The 16,567-nt window shown below is 37.1% G+C and overlaps 1 protein-coding gene across 2 annotated transcripts in view; it reads right to left on the reverse strand.

The window, feature by feature from the left end:
- The window catches only part of KIAA0825 (KIAA0825 ortholog), a 252,855-nt gene that overhangs the window by 125,222 nt on the left and 111,066 nt on the right, over positions 1 to 16,567 (reverse strand). For both annotated transcript variants that reach the window (XM_056325815.1, XM_056325816.1), the window contains 4 exons: positions 9,410 to 9,598; positions 7,658 to 7,891; positions 5,519 to 5,927; positions 1,428 to 1,584 (listed from right to left, as the gene is read on the reverse strand). In XM_056325815.1, coding sequence (XP_056181790.1) covers positions 1,428 to 1,584; positions 5,519 to 5,927; positions 7,658 to 7,891; positions 9,410 to 9,598 — 989 coding nt within the window. The remainder of the gene's footprint in view (positions 1 to 1,427; positions 1,585 to 5,518; positions 5,928 to 7,657; positions 7,892 to 9,409; positions 9,599 to 16,567) is intronic.

The following is a 16,567-nucleotide window of genomic DNA, read 5'->3' on the forward strand; positions in this document are numbered from 1 at the left end:
TGGATTTTTACAGCAATTTCTACAAGGCGAAACAACTCCACCAGGGGAAAAGGACAGAGTTCCATGCTGGTAGCTAATGGTCTAGCGGTTTAGGGAGTTAGTTCAGATGTGGGAGATGCAGATTCAATTCCCTGGTCTGAACCAGGCAGAATAAAGATTCGAGCCTGCATATCCTGTCCCCTAGGTGACTGCCCTAACTACTGGATTCTGTGCTATTTTTGGAGATCTTGCTCATCATCTTTTCCTCACTCCGTTGTACATAGAGAGTAATCTTGAATGTGCTCCAGGTGAAAAGGTTTTGTTTGACTGTATTACAGTAATAATTTCCACATCACTTCCTGAGCCATTTAATTGTTTGAGGTAAAACTTGAACAGATTCTGTACTTTATTAATATTAGGTTGCCATCTTTATGTATATGCTTACATTGCTTCTAAAGCTTCCAGATGAAGATGCATAAAAGTTGCTTTTAAGCCTATACTTAGGAACTAAACAGTTCATCTGATTTTCAGTGTCAGTACTGAGCTGTTCCCTGTTGCTTTCGTACAGACATAGCTGCCTCATTGGGTTTTTTTTTTTTTTTGCTATCATTTTTTTTTTTAAGAAAAACCTTGGCTATGCCTATATTTGCATTATTTTGCATTTTATTATAAACACTTCTGTATGCTTGCAATGATCTTAACAGCACCTGCTTATGCATTCAAGGAATAGTAATTTAGTAATTAAAGCTAATAAACAGGACTTTCTTAATTAAGCTGTGTAGATCTGTGTTACCATACAATTTAAGCAAACCTGTGTTTATTTCAGCGTATAAAATCTGAATGCTTTTGGTAACTTGGGGCAATTTAGTACAGCCTTAGAAATAATGAGATAATTCTTTTACATTGCCCAAATTCCATGTGCAACAAACAAAACTGAATTTGTTTACTGTAATTTCAAAAGCATTTTAACTGAGTTATCTGGATTAAGTAAGGTTTTCATGTGGCTGCATTTACTACCTCAGTACAGCCATAGGGTTTGTTTGTGGCTGTTTTTTGTTTTTTTTTAAATCAAGAGAATTGATTTACCACATTTAATTTTACTTCCTGTAACACTCAATTTTTCAATTGCTGATTTTTTATAATTTTTTTTTTACTGCACTCAAACTCCTAAAATGTATCTATCGTCTACAATATGAATCTGAAGGAGGTTTATGAGCCATAGTACTGTTTAAGTACATAAATAAAATCCACATTGTTTCCCATAAAGTAATCTTTTCTGTACAAATGCAGAAAAGCCTATACTGAATGGATTCTATTACAATACAATATAGGATTTCATATTGACTTTAAGAAGCATTATCACCTCCTTGACTAACCCTTAGCTGCCAGCAGACGCTGCCTCAGGCCAGTACACACCTAATTGCTCGGTAAAAAGGCCGTTTCCCTACCTCATTGAGCCGGATGATGTGATAAATTTGCCTCAGGTACTCGCTGCCACCTGGTTTGTGGCAGATATCCAGGACCATCATGTTTATTTTCTGCTCAGTGAATCCAAGTGCAATACCTCCTTCCTCTAACGTTGCACCTTCTCCTGTGACTGAGGCACTAGAATACAGAAAAGATGCAAATATTCTTAAGTTAAATTTCTAAAAATCAAAGTATTAACACAAATTCAGCTAAAACTACACGTTACAAAATCTTACAAAGATTTGGCTTGCACAAAAGAAATGTTTCCGTAGATATATCTCATAAGCCTTTACAGAAATATATGATAAATGATAAGCAAAATTTTTTTATTATACACATTTTAATTGTTTTAAACTGAAAGATGAAAACATAAAACATTCTTTACTCTAAGGACATACAAGAAGCATGCATTTTTAAAAATTTTCTTTTCCACTAGAGAAGTACCTTTGCTACTAGAAATGACATTTGCATTTGATATTTTTACATTTTCCTTTGCCTGTGGCTGCACATATTAAAGCCTAATTAACATGTCAGAAAGGTAGCCATTTCTCTAAGTATAGGTTAGAAGTTTTAAACCGAAGTCTTTTTCTTCCCACTGGTATGGTGGTAACCATTTCAAAGGTACCTATTTGCCACTTGTTGCGCCTTTTGCCCTGTACTGTTCCTTGTTTTTCTTCTTAAAAGCATTTGTGTGAAATGGCTAAAAAAAGTATCTGAAGGTGACTGCCCCAAACGCCTTGAAAAACATGCACTGAGAACTCTGAACATTGTCAGACTGCTCTCTCTGCATACCAACGTAAGTCACCGGTTTAGTATTGCACATTGACAAAGCCTTAAAAAAAGAAGTGCTACAATGAATTATTTTCCTCAGATATTAGAGCTGCAACAGAGATATATGCTGGCACCTTGACACACAGATGTGTCAAGAACTCGAGAGACCAACAAGAACATGCTTTCTCTATTCTACAGTCATTACTGGATTGATTTAAAATCTCTCAAAGAAGCATGCTGAATTATTAAAAACAAATAAATAAAATTAATTTTTTAGAAGTAAAATCAAAAAACTCCCAAAATACTTTGGTATAGTCGGCTGTAAGTTGCAGTTTACTGTTGAAAGTGTGCCATGATTACAAAGTCAGTTCTGCTGAAAGTTGCTGTTTGACCTGCAGGCTCACTTAAATGCTACACAGCTGCTGGACATTAAAGCCGATACTGCTTCCACATGCAGCTTCAGAACGTCCCACAGAGCAAATAGCTTCAAAATACAAACTATAATTTTGTTCTTTGCTGAATGGAAGTAAGTGATACTCTGTTATTATGGTGTATTTTACAGAAAAGCCTCAAAGAAATTGATCTTTAAAATCAAAGCACACTTAAGGCCGATTGTTCCACGCCACATATAGATACAACCTGAATTTCTTGTCAAACTTCTTAGCGACTGACATTGAAAAAGTTGAGGACCTCTGACAAAGGAGTTTATCAGTGTCAGTGCCCAAATTGTATCCTTTCCTGTCCGTCACTGTGCAGGTGAAGCAGATGATTGGATTCAGTCAGTGCAATGATTAATGAGTTCCTCTCTGGATTTGGGACTGCCTATCAATCATGTCATTAGGAAGAATGTGCCCTGAAAGAGGCAGACCTCAGCCAAGGAATAACTGCATTCATCTTAATCTGGATATGCACCCAGCCAGCCAAGTCAGGGTCACCATGATGAAAAACAATAATCTTCAACTCAACAAATTACTTTGCAAAGACAGACGTTTCTTTTCTTCTCGGGATGCATGCTCTTCAGAATCCAACGCAACTGTTTACAGCTCTGGTGCTACCACAAAGTGAAGGTTATTTTAATAAATAGCAATGCTTTCAGGCAGTACATGAGGCTGGCAATGCCTACAACTGTCACTTCCTGAACCTTTCACTGAAGATTTTTTTTTTTTAATTTTCCTAAAAACTAAGTTGAATTTCTGTGCCACAATGGAAGAACCTATGTAGCTAGCAGTCCTGATAACAATAATGTGACACAAAATCAAGCATGACTTTTGCTTATGAAAATCCAGTGCACTTCAAAGATGTTTCCACAACTGGGTAGGTGAATCCCAAACAAATTTTTGAGATTTATGGTTTTTATTTTCTTCTGCATATTGTATCTATTAAAAGTCTATAAACATTTATGAATATGAATATGAATATATACATATATAAACGCACGTGCATACAGTTACCCACAGAAATCCTTTAATTATGAAAAGGTTTTTAATTATGAAAAGGTTATGAAAACAAAATTTTACACTAACTTAGATTTTCAAGTATAATCATTCCTATTTCAAACAAATCACGTAAACATCACAAGTCTCCTCTTGAATGATCTGCTTTTAGTTTAGTGATTATGTGACCGCTACTCAACTGATATTTGAATTTCACCTTTAATTTATTAGTCTTATAATTTGCATTTGTAGTATTTTATCTCTACATTGAGTATGTCAGCTATTTATTAACTAGCTCATTTTTTCCCCCAGAAATTGACTCATGATATTTGAATATAAAATGGAAAAATAACATCTATGCTAGACTTTTGTTGCAGAAATCCTACTGAAGTCAGGGGACTTCGCTTGATAGCTGCATCATATAGGTACTCCCTTGGAGACCAGGTAATGCATTCTTCAGTTTCTTAAGCTTAAAATTAGGGGCCCTAGTTGCAAACGAGTTCTCACTTCGGTTGACACTGCACACGTACAGAAAACATTTTCCCACATTCATTTCCTGCAGTCTGATACCTGATGGATAATACAGCATTTTTGTGGTATGCTAGAAAGAATATAGAGTAGCATATTAATCTAAAATTCACAGCTTTGGAAGTGCAAATACTGAAGTTTTAGTTTTTAGAGGTTATCCACAATACTGTCTCACCTTGCAGTTCTATTTTTTTAAGAAATACCTAGTCTCTCAGTGACATTAGAAATTGTATTATGGAACCATTATGTTAAGTATCAATTTACACATTATCATTAAGGGGTTTTTATTCTATGACTCTTTCAGTCACTGGCATCTGGCTTCAATCTTTTAATCACTGGATTAGAGCTTGTAAATTAGTATTAAATGGAAATGTAAAGATTACAAAGGTCAATGTCAATGAGCATTTGTGTGACACTATTACTGCTTAGTGCTGCTCATGGTAACTGACTACTCGCAGAAACAGGATACTGTCCCTTAAAGCACTGCATGAGATCCTGTTCACTGGTATCAGTGACTTCGACCTACAACCACTATATCCTTTGTTTATATGGACAGTTACTGTCAGGATAGCAACGACTGCAACCTTCAAGAATAATCATTAAAAAAAAAAAAAAAAAGAAGCAATCTTACTCAATAAATTTGTTGACTGCTGAAAGTAAATCATGTAACTCCAATAAATCTAATATTGGAAAGCCAATGAATAGTATTTTTACAGAACCGTACACGACTTCAGCATTACAACAGACTGGACTAGGAACGCACTGACACGTATACAACTCCTTAAAAAATCATTATAAGGACTTAAAACACTTGGACCTTAATGTCAGATCTGCAGGGAAGGTTGGTATTTCCTCAGAAAGGCACAGCAGGGTACTCTCCCTGTCCTGTTTTGATACATCCTACTTGCCTTCAGGGTTGTTACGATTTAAAACAAAGTATGCTTACTTTTTAATCACAGATGAACACTGAAAGCTTTTCATAGTCCCTCCTAATTTAATCACCATAGCAAAATTAATTTGTAAATATATTGTGGTCCCTTCTAGCCAGTGTATCAGTCCACACTCTGAAAGATACACCAGCTAAATTGTCCACATTTTTGGACGATCATGAAAATATCTAAGTACCATGAAGACACTGTTCCAATGAAACAATCATGTTTCAGCAATACAATTAAGTTGCAAAAACAGGCTATAAAGCCATCGATATTAAAGAACTAATACATTTCACATAAGATCACTGTTCACCCATTTTTTAAAAATTGAACAATAGCCATAAACGTGCCAATAATCCAGTAAAATAAAGAACAAACAACAGCATCTGAAAACTACCACATTCTTACCAGTCTGTGCTCAATTTTCTTGCCTTCAGCAATTGGCTTTCAATCCAGTTTGGTCTTTGCTGTTCTATGCTTTGTATAACCTTCTGGGTTACTTGCTTAGGACCACTTTTCTGTTTTCCCATAATACTTTCTAAGCACACACGAACTAAACTGAGTTTTTCTTTGCTCCATCTGTCAAGTGTTGCACCTGTTAAAAGTTCTGCAGTATTTCCATCCTCAAATATCCGACATATAATTACAATCAAGTTCCAGACAAGCAGACCAGCTTTCTTCAATTCAGCAAAGTTTCTTGACATTTTTCTCTCAGCCAGAAAAAAGAAGTACTTAATTGGGGGAGGCAAACATGCAATCACTGTAGGTAACTTGCTGATTACAATAGATACTGCCTGAGCTGCAAGCCTTGTGAAGCCTTAAAAAAAGAAAGAAAAGAAGATATGATTAACATTAACATTCTCGTTCTATCACTGCATGCTTCTGAATGTTGTATGATAATTTCTAACTTTCTTTTGTACTGAAAATGGGTAAAAAGCTCAAGTACTCAACACTGTAGCTTGACTTCTATTGTGCTTCCTCCACATAAATCCCACAAAATCTAAACAATAACATGAATTAAAAACAGAGAACCTAGAAAATTTAGAATTCAGACTGTGATTCTCTTAACAATTAGTCCTGCTGTGCACAGTTATTACATGCTAAATGAAAAAGGCAACTTAATGGCTAAAAAGTTTTCTACAAAATTTTAGGGTAATATTTTTTCAACTTCATGAGTGGAACATTGCACCAAGTGTCTCAGGATATTAGATACCTTCATAATTTTTAATTTTGTATCAATCCCTTTCTATGTTCAAACCTGCAAAACTTCAGTTTATCAACTTTCATATAAGTACGCACGCTATATAACACTGTATTTTAAACATTCCAGATATTAAAAGTAGCTAGAGTAGTAACTACAGAAAATATCCTGCTCAAAGCCCAAGACATATCTAACATGGAAAAATGCACGAAAAGGTGATCCTGGAGCAGAGTCAAAATCTAAAAAAACCCCACTGAAACAAAACCCAAACAAACCAAGAAAACCCCTGACTCATTGCAGGGGTATTCTCAACTTGTTTGGAAGAAAAAATAAAATAAAAAGCAAGCCAGGTCTCTTCTAGGTGTCACACAGCCAATTTCATTTGTCACTAAATCTGAGCCTTACCTCTCAGCTTGCACATCAGTTCAGGCTTAGCAATAGCCTAAAAAAGCCATACAAGTGCTAGATTACAGTGAGATTGCAGCGAGATTGCAGTGAGCACACTGCTGCATAAATGTGCCTCAACATGCAGAAGAGAAGATACATGGCAAGAATGGATTCATGCCATGGCTTGCCCACAATCCACCTATTCAAAACTTCATGCCAGAATATACTACAGTGATACTACTGTATTGAAAATAATCAGGTAATACTTTGTGGCAATAAATTTATGGTGAAATGTTTCCACAAGTTAGCCTTTTGAAATGACAGATGCTTTAGACACTGTAGGCTATGAATGTATATACCAGAAATTAACTTTACATGTAATCACCTTCAAAACATACCCTATTATGTATATTATTTCTCTTTATTCAACAACAAAGCAGTAGCATATTTCACAACACTTTCAGTGCTATTCAAACATCAGTTGTTGGGATGTAAAGTTGGGATGAATAAATTGTAATCATTTCAGTCAGAATTGCGCATCTAAGTCTAAACAGTCCTGACTAAAAAGATGACTAAGGAAGAACTGGTTACAGCCATTAAGACAAGAGCATAGGCACCATGCTCTGCTCTGCCTTTAATCCCACCTTAATACTGCCAGGTGCTAAAGATATATTCAGTACTACTACTAGTATTAGCATCAGTACTATTACTAGCATCAGTACTAGAATGCTGATTATTTTGAAAAGTTTACGTATTCATGGGCATAAGTCTCAAGAAAGAATAACTGAATTTTAACGCCAAGTACTTAAAAAAAACCCACACACAATGTTTGGAAATTGATCTGTTCGTGGTCAAACTGCAACACTCACAAACCGTAACTGCTCAATTCTGTTATGTACTCATTAAAGTGGTAATGACCTCTTGTGACAAATTTATAAAACAGAATAAATTTCACCCACATTTCCCAGATTCTTTTCTCTTCATTTCCCGAGGAGTGTAATTCCATTCCTTTGGAACTGTTTTCAGTAAACTTTCAGGAACTATTTGCTTGTGCTGGTATGTTCCGTAGTTTTCTGTTGCCTCCCATGAATGCATCAAAGAAATTATCTGCTTCACTATACCCTTGACTGAATTAATCAAAGTCAACTTCAAGCATCTGATAACCTCTGGCTCCGGCTCACCACAACTGGAAACTTCAGAAGGAAGAGTTATTAAATATTCAGTACGTGTAGTAATTTGTGTAAATCTGTTTCAGAAAGAAGTGTTTCAGAATTCTTATGGAAAGAAAAGTAACGATGTTATGATTCATAATAACATAGACTTATTACTCTGTTACAAATTAAAGAAAGGCATATAAAGCAAAACAATGTAGCATCTTGTGCCATCTTAATATAGTACTGACAAAAATACAATGTAATTTATTTCTTTCATCCTCATTTCTCCATCAATATGTTTCTAAAAAGTTAATTTAAGCTGATTGATGTCTTCCTTTTTATATGGAATACATTAAATTACATGTTAGACATCAATGAAGCAAAGAGATATACCTATTTTTTTCTACGTCCTTCCTTGTATTGATAGTACTAATGAACTTCCATTTGTTAGATACCCCAACCTTTACGCTAGAGCACAGCAGAGAAAGAAAAGCTATTTTGGAAGCAAAAATGCATAGAAATTATAGTCATCAACAGGGAGACAGCTTGTTATCAGAGATTGCATGTTGAAAATGGACCATCCTGAATACAGTTATTGACATTACAAAAAGTATCAATCTTCTCCGCATTCTTAATACCACAGAGAATTGCAGTTTCTCCATCACCACAGAGTAGCAGTTCTCAGGCAGAGTGATGCAGGACTCATCCAAGATGTCTTTTGACATGTTAGGTCCTTTGCTCATAGTTTTGCTTGTCTGTACTTTCTGCTGATCTAAGTTTTAGTCTTCTCTGCATGACCTTTCTGGACGTTTCCATGCAACATTTCTGTATTTTTCTTCCTCTCAGACTTTACTTTTTGCAATCCCATTTTTCCCTGAGGAATACCTGAGAACTTTTACCACCAGTGTTTTCAACTTCATGATGTTCATAATTCTGTTTCCCCTCTTACATATCCCATTTTCTTCTTTTTCTTTTGAGCTTTCCTGCATTTCAGCCATCATTTGCAAGATCACCCTTCTAAACTCACCTCTCTTTTCTGGTTGAACACTGCTTTTCCCTGGGGGCAGAGTTAGTTGGTCTAATTGTGAGGGCAGCTCTCCCTCCACTTGGAAAATCAGGAGCCCGTCTGCCTCTTGCCAGCAGAGCCTATATGCCCATCAGACTATATCTCCCTCAACAGGAGTCCTTCCTTTTCTTTTACCACTCTCCTTTAATTGTTTCTTAGTTTTCAATTGTGGCAAAGGTCTGGATCTATTACGTGCACAGAAACAAAGAACCTGTATTGGTAGAGAGCTACAGAAACCATCTGCTGCCAGCCTGCTGGTAAGACAGATGCTTAAGGAAAGCAGACTCGGTTGACCACACTGCTCCATAACCTCTGCTTTCTTCTAAATTTTCACCAGTCCTGCCATGAACTTGCTCAAAACACTTCGATCACATATAATTTTAAAGTAAGCTACCATCATTTCATCTGATTTAAAACTGATATGCTCTACGTGTCTGAAAACTGACAATGTTTAACATCAGGTTTTAAATACTTATTAACAAATTAAATACCTGTCATATTGTATAAGCACTTCCACAACTGCTCTTTTTCCATGTATGACTCAAAAGCAATGCCAAGAGATTTGGGTGATAAAGTGCAGTAAGACAGTACCATGAAGATTGTTTCGATCAGAGTAGGCTCTTTGTTATTTATTTGCTCTAAGAGAGAACTTTGTTCATCACGACTCAGTACTTCATTTCCTTCAAAATAAAAAAAAAAGGTTACAATAATTTCCAAGTAATTCAAGTTCACAGTAATAAACAGTATTAATCAAACTGCAAACTGTATCTGAGTAATATTTCAAACAACAGTAATACAGATACTGAAATCTGATTTTCATTTGCATAATGACATTTCACTGTCCTCCTGAATTATATGTAGCCGTTAAAAAAAAGACTCATACATGTTTACAAACTATGGAATATGCCTACTTAATTAAAAATGCACACAATATATAATGGACATTTGATTATTTACTAAATAGTGATCTGAAGTAAATTGTACCACTTCTGTAGAATCACAGTCAAAAAGTTATTACTGCTTAAATCCTCTTACCAATGTATTAGTCACGTGAAATAACAGAACTCTAGTTATATAAAATAAAGCAAAGTAGCAGCTGCATACTGCCCAAAATGCGTTTGCTTCATTTTTCAGAAGATGAAATGAAGAAATCAGTCCTGCAAAACAAAACCTCAGCCCTGCTAAGATACAGATAATTGTGTCTTTACAGACAACTAGTGAATTTCATAGAGTTGTGAGGTAACAGCTTACCTAACATGTATTTCTAAATGTTTTTTATAACCATTGTAAAACATTCTCCCAGCCAAAAGATAGTGATGTGGCTAAACCTCTTCGAACCAATGCAATTCAGTGGCTTTGACTTGTGCTAACGTCAAAGGCCACAGTTTCCTACCTAGCTGTGGAATATGGTTTTGATGTGAACAGCCATAACATATGACCACAGCCAGAGCCAATTAAACACTTCTAACTTAAGTTTCTAGTTTGCAAAACGGGAAGTTTCTATACAACTGATACAGATAAAATTATGCTTGAAAATGTCCTTGTTTTATGTCAGTCTGGCTGCCCTTATCTTCACAATCTGTGCAGGAGAAAGACAGGAGAGACTAAATTTCTAGGGTGCCTTTTTTGAGTGGTTCAAACAGTCTCCAAAATCCACCACAGTGGAAAACTGCTGTTTTCTACCCAGCTCTGAATGACTTCAGAATGTTGTAAAACTAAAAAATATCATTTTACTCTCCTCTGAATTGCTAAAATCGATTCCACACATTCTTGTAAACCACTCAGTCTGGGCAGCCCATAGGATGTAGAAAGCTGAAAAACAAGACCAGTGATTTCACAACCAACAAGCTCTGCATTTTTCTCCCGAAGGAAGAATGCAGATCACCAAATCACAGCATGGTGGGGGTTGGAGGGGACCTCTGGAGACCACCTAGGCCAAGCCTCTGCTCAGGCAGGCTCTCCTAGAGCAGGTCACACAGAGTTGCCTCCAGGTGTGTTTCAAGTGCCTCCAGAGAAGAAGACGCCACAGCCCCTCTGGGCAGCATCTTCCACTGCTCGGTCACCCTCAAAGGAAAGAAGTCCTTCTCAAAGGAAAGAAGTCCTTCCACGGATTCAGATGGACTTTCCCGTGATGCAGTTTGTGCCCGTTGCCCTTCGTCCTGCCGCTGGGCGCTACTGAAAGGGGCCTGGCCCCCTCCTCTTGACACTTGCCCTCAAGTGATTTGCAGACGTTGACAAGATGCCCTCCCAGCCTTCTCCTCTCCAGGCTAAACCAGCCCAGCTCTCCCAGCCTTTCCTCAGCAGGCGGGTGCTCCAGCCCCCTCATCGCCTCTGCAGCCCTCCGCTGGGCCCTCTCCAGTGGCTCCCTGTCCCCCTTGAACTGGGAAGCCCAGCACGGACACAGCACTCCAGATGCGGCCTCAGCAGGGCAGAGCAGAGCAGGAGGATCACCCTGCAACCACAGCCCTACAACCACACACAGATCTCTAAATCTTCCTCTTTATTCCCCACGCTGCATGTGTTGGTGTACAGGCATTTCAGACATGTAATGGAGCATGCAGGTTTCCCAGGAGGGGAGCAAAAGGATCCACCATAGCCACACGCACCCCTGAAGTGGCTGGCTGCCTGGTACTCATCTTGGGAGGTGGCTGAGGAACACACATCGCTGCTTTGGTTGACCTGTCTTATTCCTCAGTTGTATGCGATAGCGTGAGCATTGCGCCACACTGGACCACTCCCCCTGAGTCCTTCGGTTTAAATCCCGCCTCACCAAGCTGGCCAGCCTGCAGTCAAAGAGTCCCTTGCCTCTTCTAGACAGGTGGATCCCATCCCTCCCTAACAGGCTATAGTCAAAGAACATCCCATTGTCACAAAAGGCAAACTCCTCATGATGGCACTGGCCACAATGGCAGAAGTTGATGTGCATTATATGTCTACTTCTGTTTGCATCCTTTCCTCTTACTTGTAAAATGGAAGACAAAATAACTTGGGCACCAAAATGTTTCACTTGCACCACCAGGGTTTTATAGCCTTCCTTGATTCTGCCCAGGTTCTGGCTTGTGGCATCATTCGTGCCCATGTGAAAGATCAGAAGAGGATAATGTCCATGCTTTTGACGAGGTGCGGCAGCCTCTCAGCAATACCTCGGATCTCAGCTCCTGGAAGGCAGCATACCTCACGTGCTTCCCTGTCAGGCTGGCAGATGGGTGCCTCGGTGCCCCCATAACAGAGAATCACCCACTGCAAGCACCTGCCACTTCTTTTTGCAATAACCAAGGTGAGCTTATCAGCAATAAGAATTTTTTTTAGTCAGTCAGCTATGAGCTGCCATATTTTGCTGAGACACCTTCCAATGTCAAATGCTTCTGAGCAAAGAATCAAATGAATTCTGCTAATTCTCTCAAACCAGTGATATGTTGTCTAATATGGATATGACAAAGAAAGAACCAAGAAAGCACAAAAAGCAGTTCCAGAAGGAAAACTCAGAGGTATTCAAATTGTGAGATGAAAATCTGAATTGAACTTTGGTTGTATTACTATAAGGTGGGTTTTTTAAAAAAATTACTTTAACCAAATTCTAGGGAGGAGGGTTTACTGATATTTTAAATACTATGTAAACTTTCTTTGCAGAATATGATGGGAAATGGCTTTGTTTAAAGGGGCTTTATGACTTGAAATTAAGCCTAAATTTGCTTTATGATCTTGCCACTTGGAAAGTTTCAGTCACAACTTATAAATAACTTCTCTCATCGACTTAGTGCTACCAATAAATGTAGATAAATGGAAAGAAGTATAAAGGAATTCTGTAGGGGGTTACATATATATCTTCTTATAACTAGTGTATCATACAAGCCCTGTGCTTTTAAGCAGAGATCTTCAGGAATCCACTGGGAAAGCATTCTGAGGCTAAACGTAACAAGATATGTAAGCTTTCATCAGCTTTTTCTTGTTCTACCCTGAAGCAAATGTTGCCCTTGTTGTAAGAATATCTGACCCTTCAAAGCTCAGGTTGAAACGAGTTTTCTGACTGATGAACTGGCATGGATCATAGAATCATAGAATATTTTGGGTTGGAAGGGACCTTAAAGGATAATGTCAGTTGGTTGAAAGGTTTAGCCAGTTGATCAGTATAGCTAGCTAAATATTATGAATTAGCAGTCTACACAAAGATAAGTAGATTTCTCTTGCCTTAGAATTTTTCTTCAACGTTTATTAGCTCACCTGTCATAACATTAAATATTCATCTTACTTTGAACTCTAATGCAGCCTTCTTGTTAATCCTCACATAAGAACAGTATTTATATGATAGGCATCATACTCATTGCCCACCGATGCTTCCCTATATACATATACATATACATATACATATACATATACATATACATCTTCCCTCCACTCACTGCATTTATGTATCAAAAGCTAATCTGTGAAGGGAATCTAAAACTCCTATAGGTAGCTCAAAGGAGATGCTTCTTTCTCATTTTAGCAGGACTTGCATCATACATAAATATGGCTATATACTTATCTTAGCTACCTGTTAAAGAGAATCTGCTATTTGTTATTTCCATATAGCATAATGTTCCATATTCATGGAGGATGACAAAATAGATAGAAAATGTTAATATTATTAAATAATATCTTTATAAGAAAAGTATATATCTAGCAAATAACAGCTATGCCCTAACCAGTCACAATGAATCATTCTGCCTATGACAAAATAATGCACTTAACCTCCTGGGATAGTACCATGTATTTTAAAAACATATCTTCAGAGAGGCAGACTTACAAGTGTAATTTATCCATATTTCTTTCTTACTGATAGAAATACCTCCCAGTAGCTTGCTGACATTATCACACTCATCCAGCTCTTATCTGCCACTGGTTTAGCCATGAAATGAATCTTACTGAATTTAGAAAATCTTCTGTTAGTGACTCTAGACTTCTCTTTCCCTAGTGAATCCTTACAAGACAGACAAGCTATAAATAGTTATGCTGTCTTTTTTGACCAAAAGAGGTAGTCAAAATTCAAATTTATACATGCTGTTTCATTTAGGAAGAGAAAGTAAAGATGGAACCAGTTATTTCCGATATGGTACTTTTACTTCCAAAGAGCATAAAACCTCTGCTTTCTTTATAGTTTAAATCACAGCAGCTGATGAAGAAATAAAGAATGCAAAAAAGATATACTTTATTTGTTTATGGAACCAAACCTTTCGGCAGGCACTCTGCACTACTTGCTTCTTTGCTCTATATTCTCAGTGCTTCTTCTGTCACTGGCTTCTTTCCTATTCTTTTTCTGACTGTGTTCTGGTAGATCATTTTACTTGTCTCTCATAGAGTTGCTCCTCTCCAATGCAATCATCATTCTCCAATCAGTCTTGACAGCTAAAATCTATTGTAAATTTTGAATATGGCTTCATTTTGGCAGAAAGTCTATTATTTTAGTTTTTAATTCCAGAAAGAAATTTTAGATCATATTACTTCTATATTGAACAAAATGCAGACCTTAACCCTACGTAGTCCAATTTAGTAAAACCCAGACAATAATATCCCCTGTATTAGCTGCCACCTGTGAATCCAGTGACAACTAAAAAGCTCAACAGAAGACAAAAAGACTACCCATAAATTATTAACATACAAGCAAACTGCTTCTGTGCCCATATATTTATACATCACCAATCTTGTAGCATTTTACTCTCATTCAACTCCCTTTAGAACTTTTTCTCCGTAAGCATTTTATTTTCAACTATCTGAGAAGATACTTCGATGAATGAATCTCTGGGTTAATGGCTTCTGTGAAATCTATCTTACTTGTGTCAAACAGAAAAAATCATTACTACCAGAATACCTCCAGCATTGATTTTATGGGATAGTACGTTGAAATTGTGACATTCTGATAGCCAAAATTTGAGGAGGCAATATTAAATGTAGTCCTATGGCCACATTACCTCCTTTATATTACTCCATGTATTGGGATTGATACTGGAACAGGTTACCCTCTTAAAATGTATTCAGCGTAGAGCTCTACTGTAGCAAGAACTTCCTACCAGCAATGACTAGGTCTTTGACAAGCTACCCATATGACCATATATTACAGTCACAGAGATACACAGATATATCACAAAGACTATCTTCACACTTTGTCAAGAGGAAGAATATAATTATCAGCAGGGCTCTGTAACAGTCCAAATGGAAATTACTATTCAATATTTCAGAAACTCCATAAAATCTGTTTACTGTTTTCTTTAGCTTATCACTGGAAAGTCATCAAAAGGAATAAGGTACCTGATTAAGGTTGCTTTTCTATCAATCTTCCAGTGAGATTTACATTGTGCCAGTAAACCCTTCTACCATTTCACCACATTGGTTATGCAGGTAGAGTATCCAATAAGTTTATCGGTCTGATGAGTATTTTGAGGAGACACCACTTTTAAAATAAGGTTCTGACCTTTTGTTGTTAGGCTACCATGATACAATTTGCTGTCATGAAGAAGCTAAGAGAAGTTTCAGGTGTTCTGGAGTCCGTACTCACACACCTCATCCTGAATGATCCGCAAATATCTGGAGGACAGAGCTATCTCTGCACAAGCATATAAATTCCTCTAAGAGACTTACCTGTGCTCTCCTAATGAAGACAGTGTTGCTGGTTTGATTTTTGGGATAAAACTATATTTCCCAAAACTGTGTGTGCTTGAACCGCGGGACCAGCTCAGTTGCTAGTATTTCCAGTTGCCTGGTAGATTGTGTCTCAGGATTACTAAATCCATGGAGTTTTTACAAGGAAGTACAAAATTAATGACATTCAAGTACTTGAAACAAAAGATTTAAATTGCTATACAGTTTAGCTAACGCCAGGATTTTAATGGAGATGGTGATTTATTTAAGGAATGTACATTTTCTTTCATAATAACCCACTGCTGTCACTAAAGGTTTAGTCTAATTCCTAAGTGAGATCAGTTGGTAAAGTCTGACTGTTCTTTTAGGTTAACTTACAAAAAACCTGTGCTATTTACCTTTAAATTACTAAAATTTAATTAATTTAATGAAATATAATTACAGTTTAATTAGTGCCTAAAATGTACTTTAAAATGCCACATCACACATTGTGGCAGTTAAAGAGCTCTTCACAAGGAGCAAAGAACTGGAGTGAGGAAAAAAAATGATCTTTCCATTCTACGATATATTTTCAAGTAATTTCTCTTGCCAGGAATTGGTTTATAAAAGCACAGTCTTAGAAAAATCTTTCTATCTATTAATGTGTAGGGAGTTGGCTGTACTGCACCACAGAGTTTTACCCTCTCAGCAGGAAAACCTCCCTTCCCCACCCTGCTTATGTGTGCACAATAAATTATCCCTTTTTGAAGCAACTCACATTTCTTTGTGTCAATTTTCAGATTTGCAGCTTTAAACTTATCACAGAACATTTGCAAATGTTGCTATCAGTTCTTATTTCAAAGTTTTAGTGGGGACCAGGATATCGTCCAGGTTTAATTGTACAGGTGACACAATACCGTCTTCATTAGTCCCTCAAATCTGCATCGCGTAAGCCAAAAGTATTAGGTGAAAGTGCCAATGGCCTTGTCCTGCTGTGAAAGCAGTTTTCTTCTAGTTTATCTCCACATGCCAGTATTCACTTTAAAGTTGTGTGT

Source organism: Falco biarmicus, chromosome Z, assembly GCF_023638135.1.
Source record: "Falco biarmicus isolate bFalBia1 chromosome Z, bFalBia1.pri, whole genome shotgun sequence".
NCBI classification, from domain to species: Eukaryota; Metazoa; Chordata; class Aves; order Falconiformes; family Falconidae; genus Falco; species Falco biarmicus.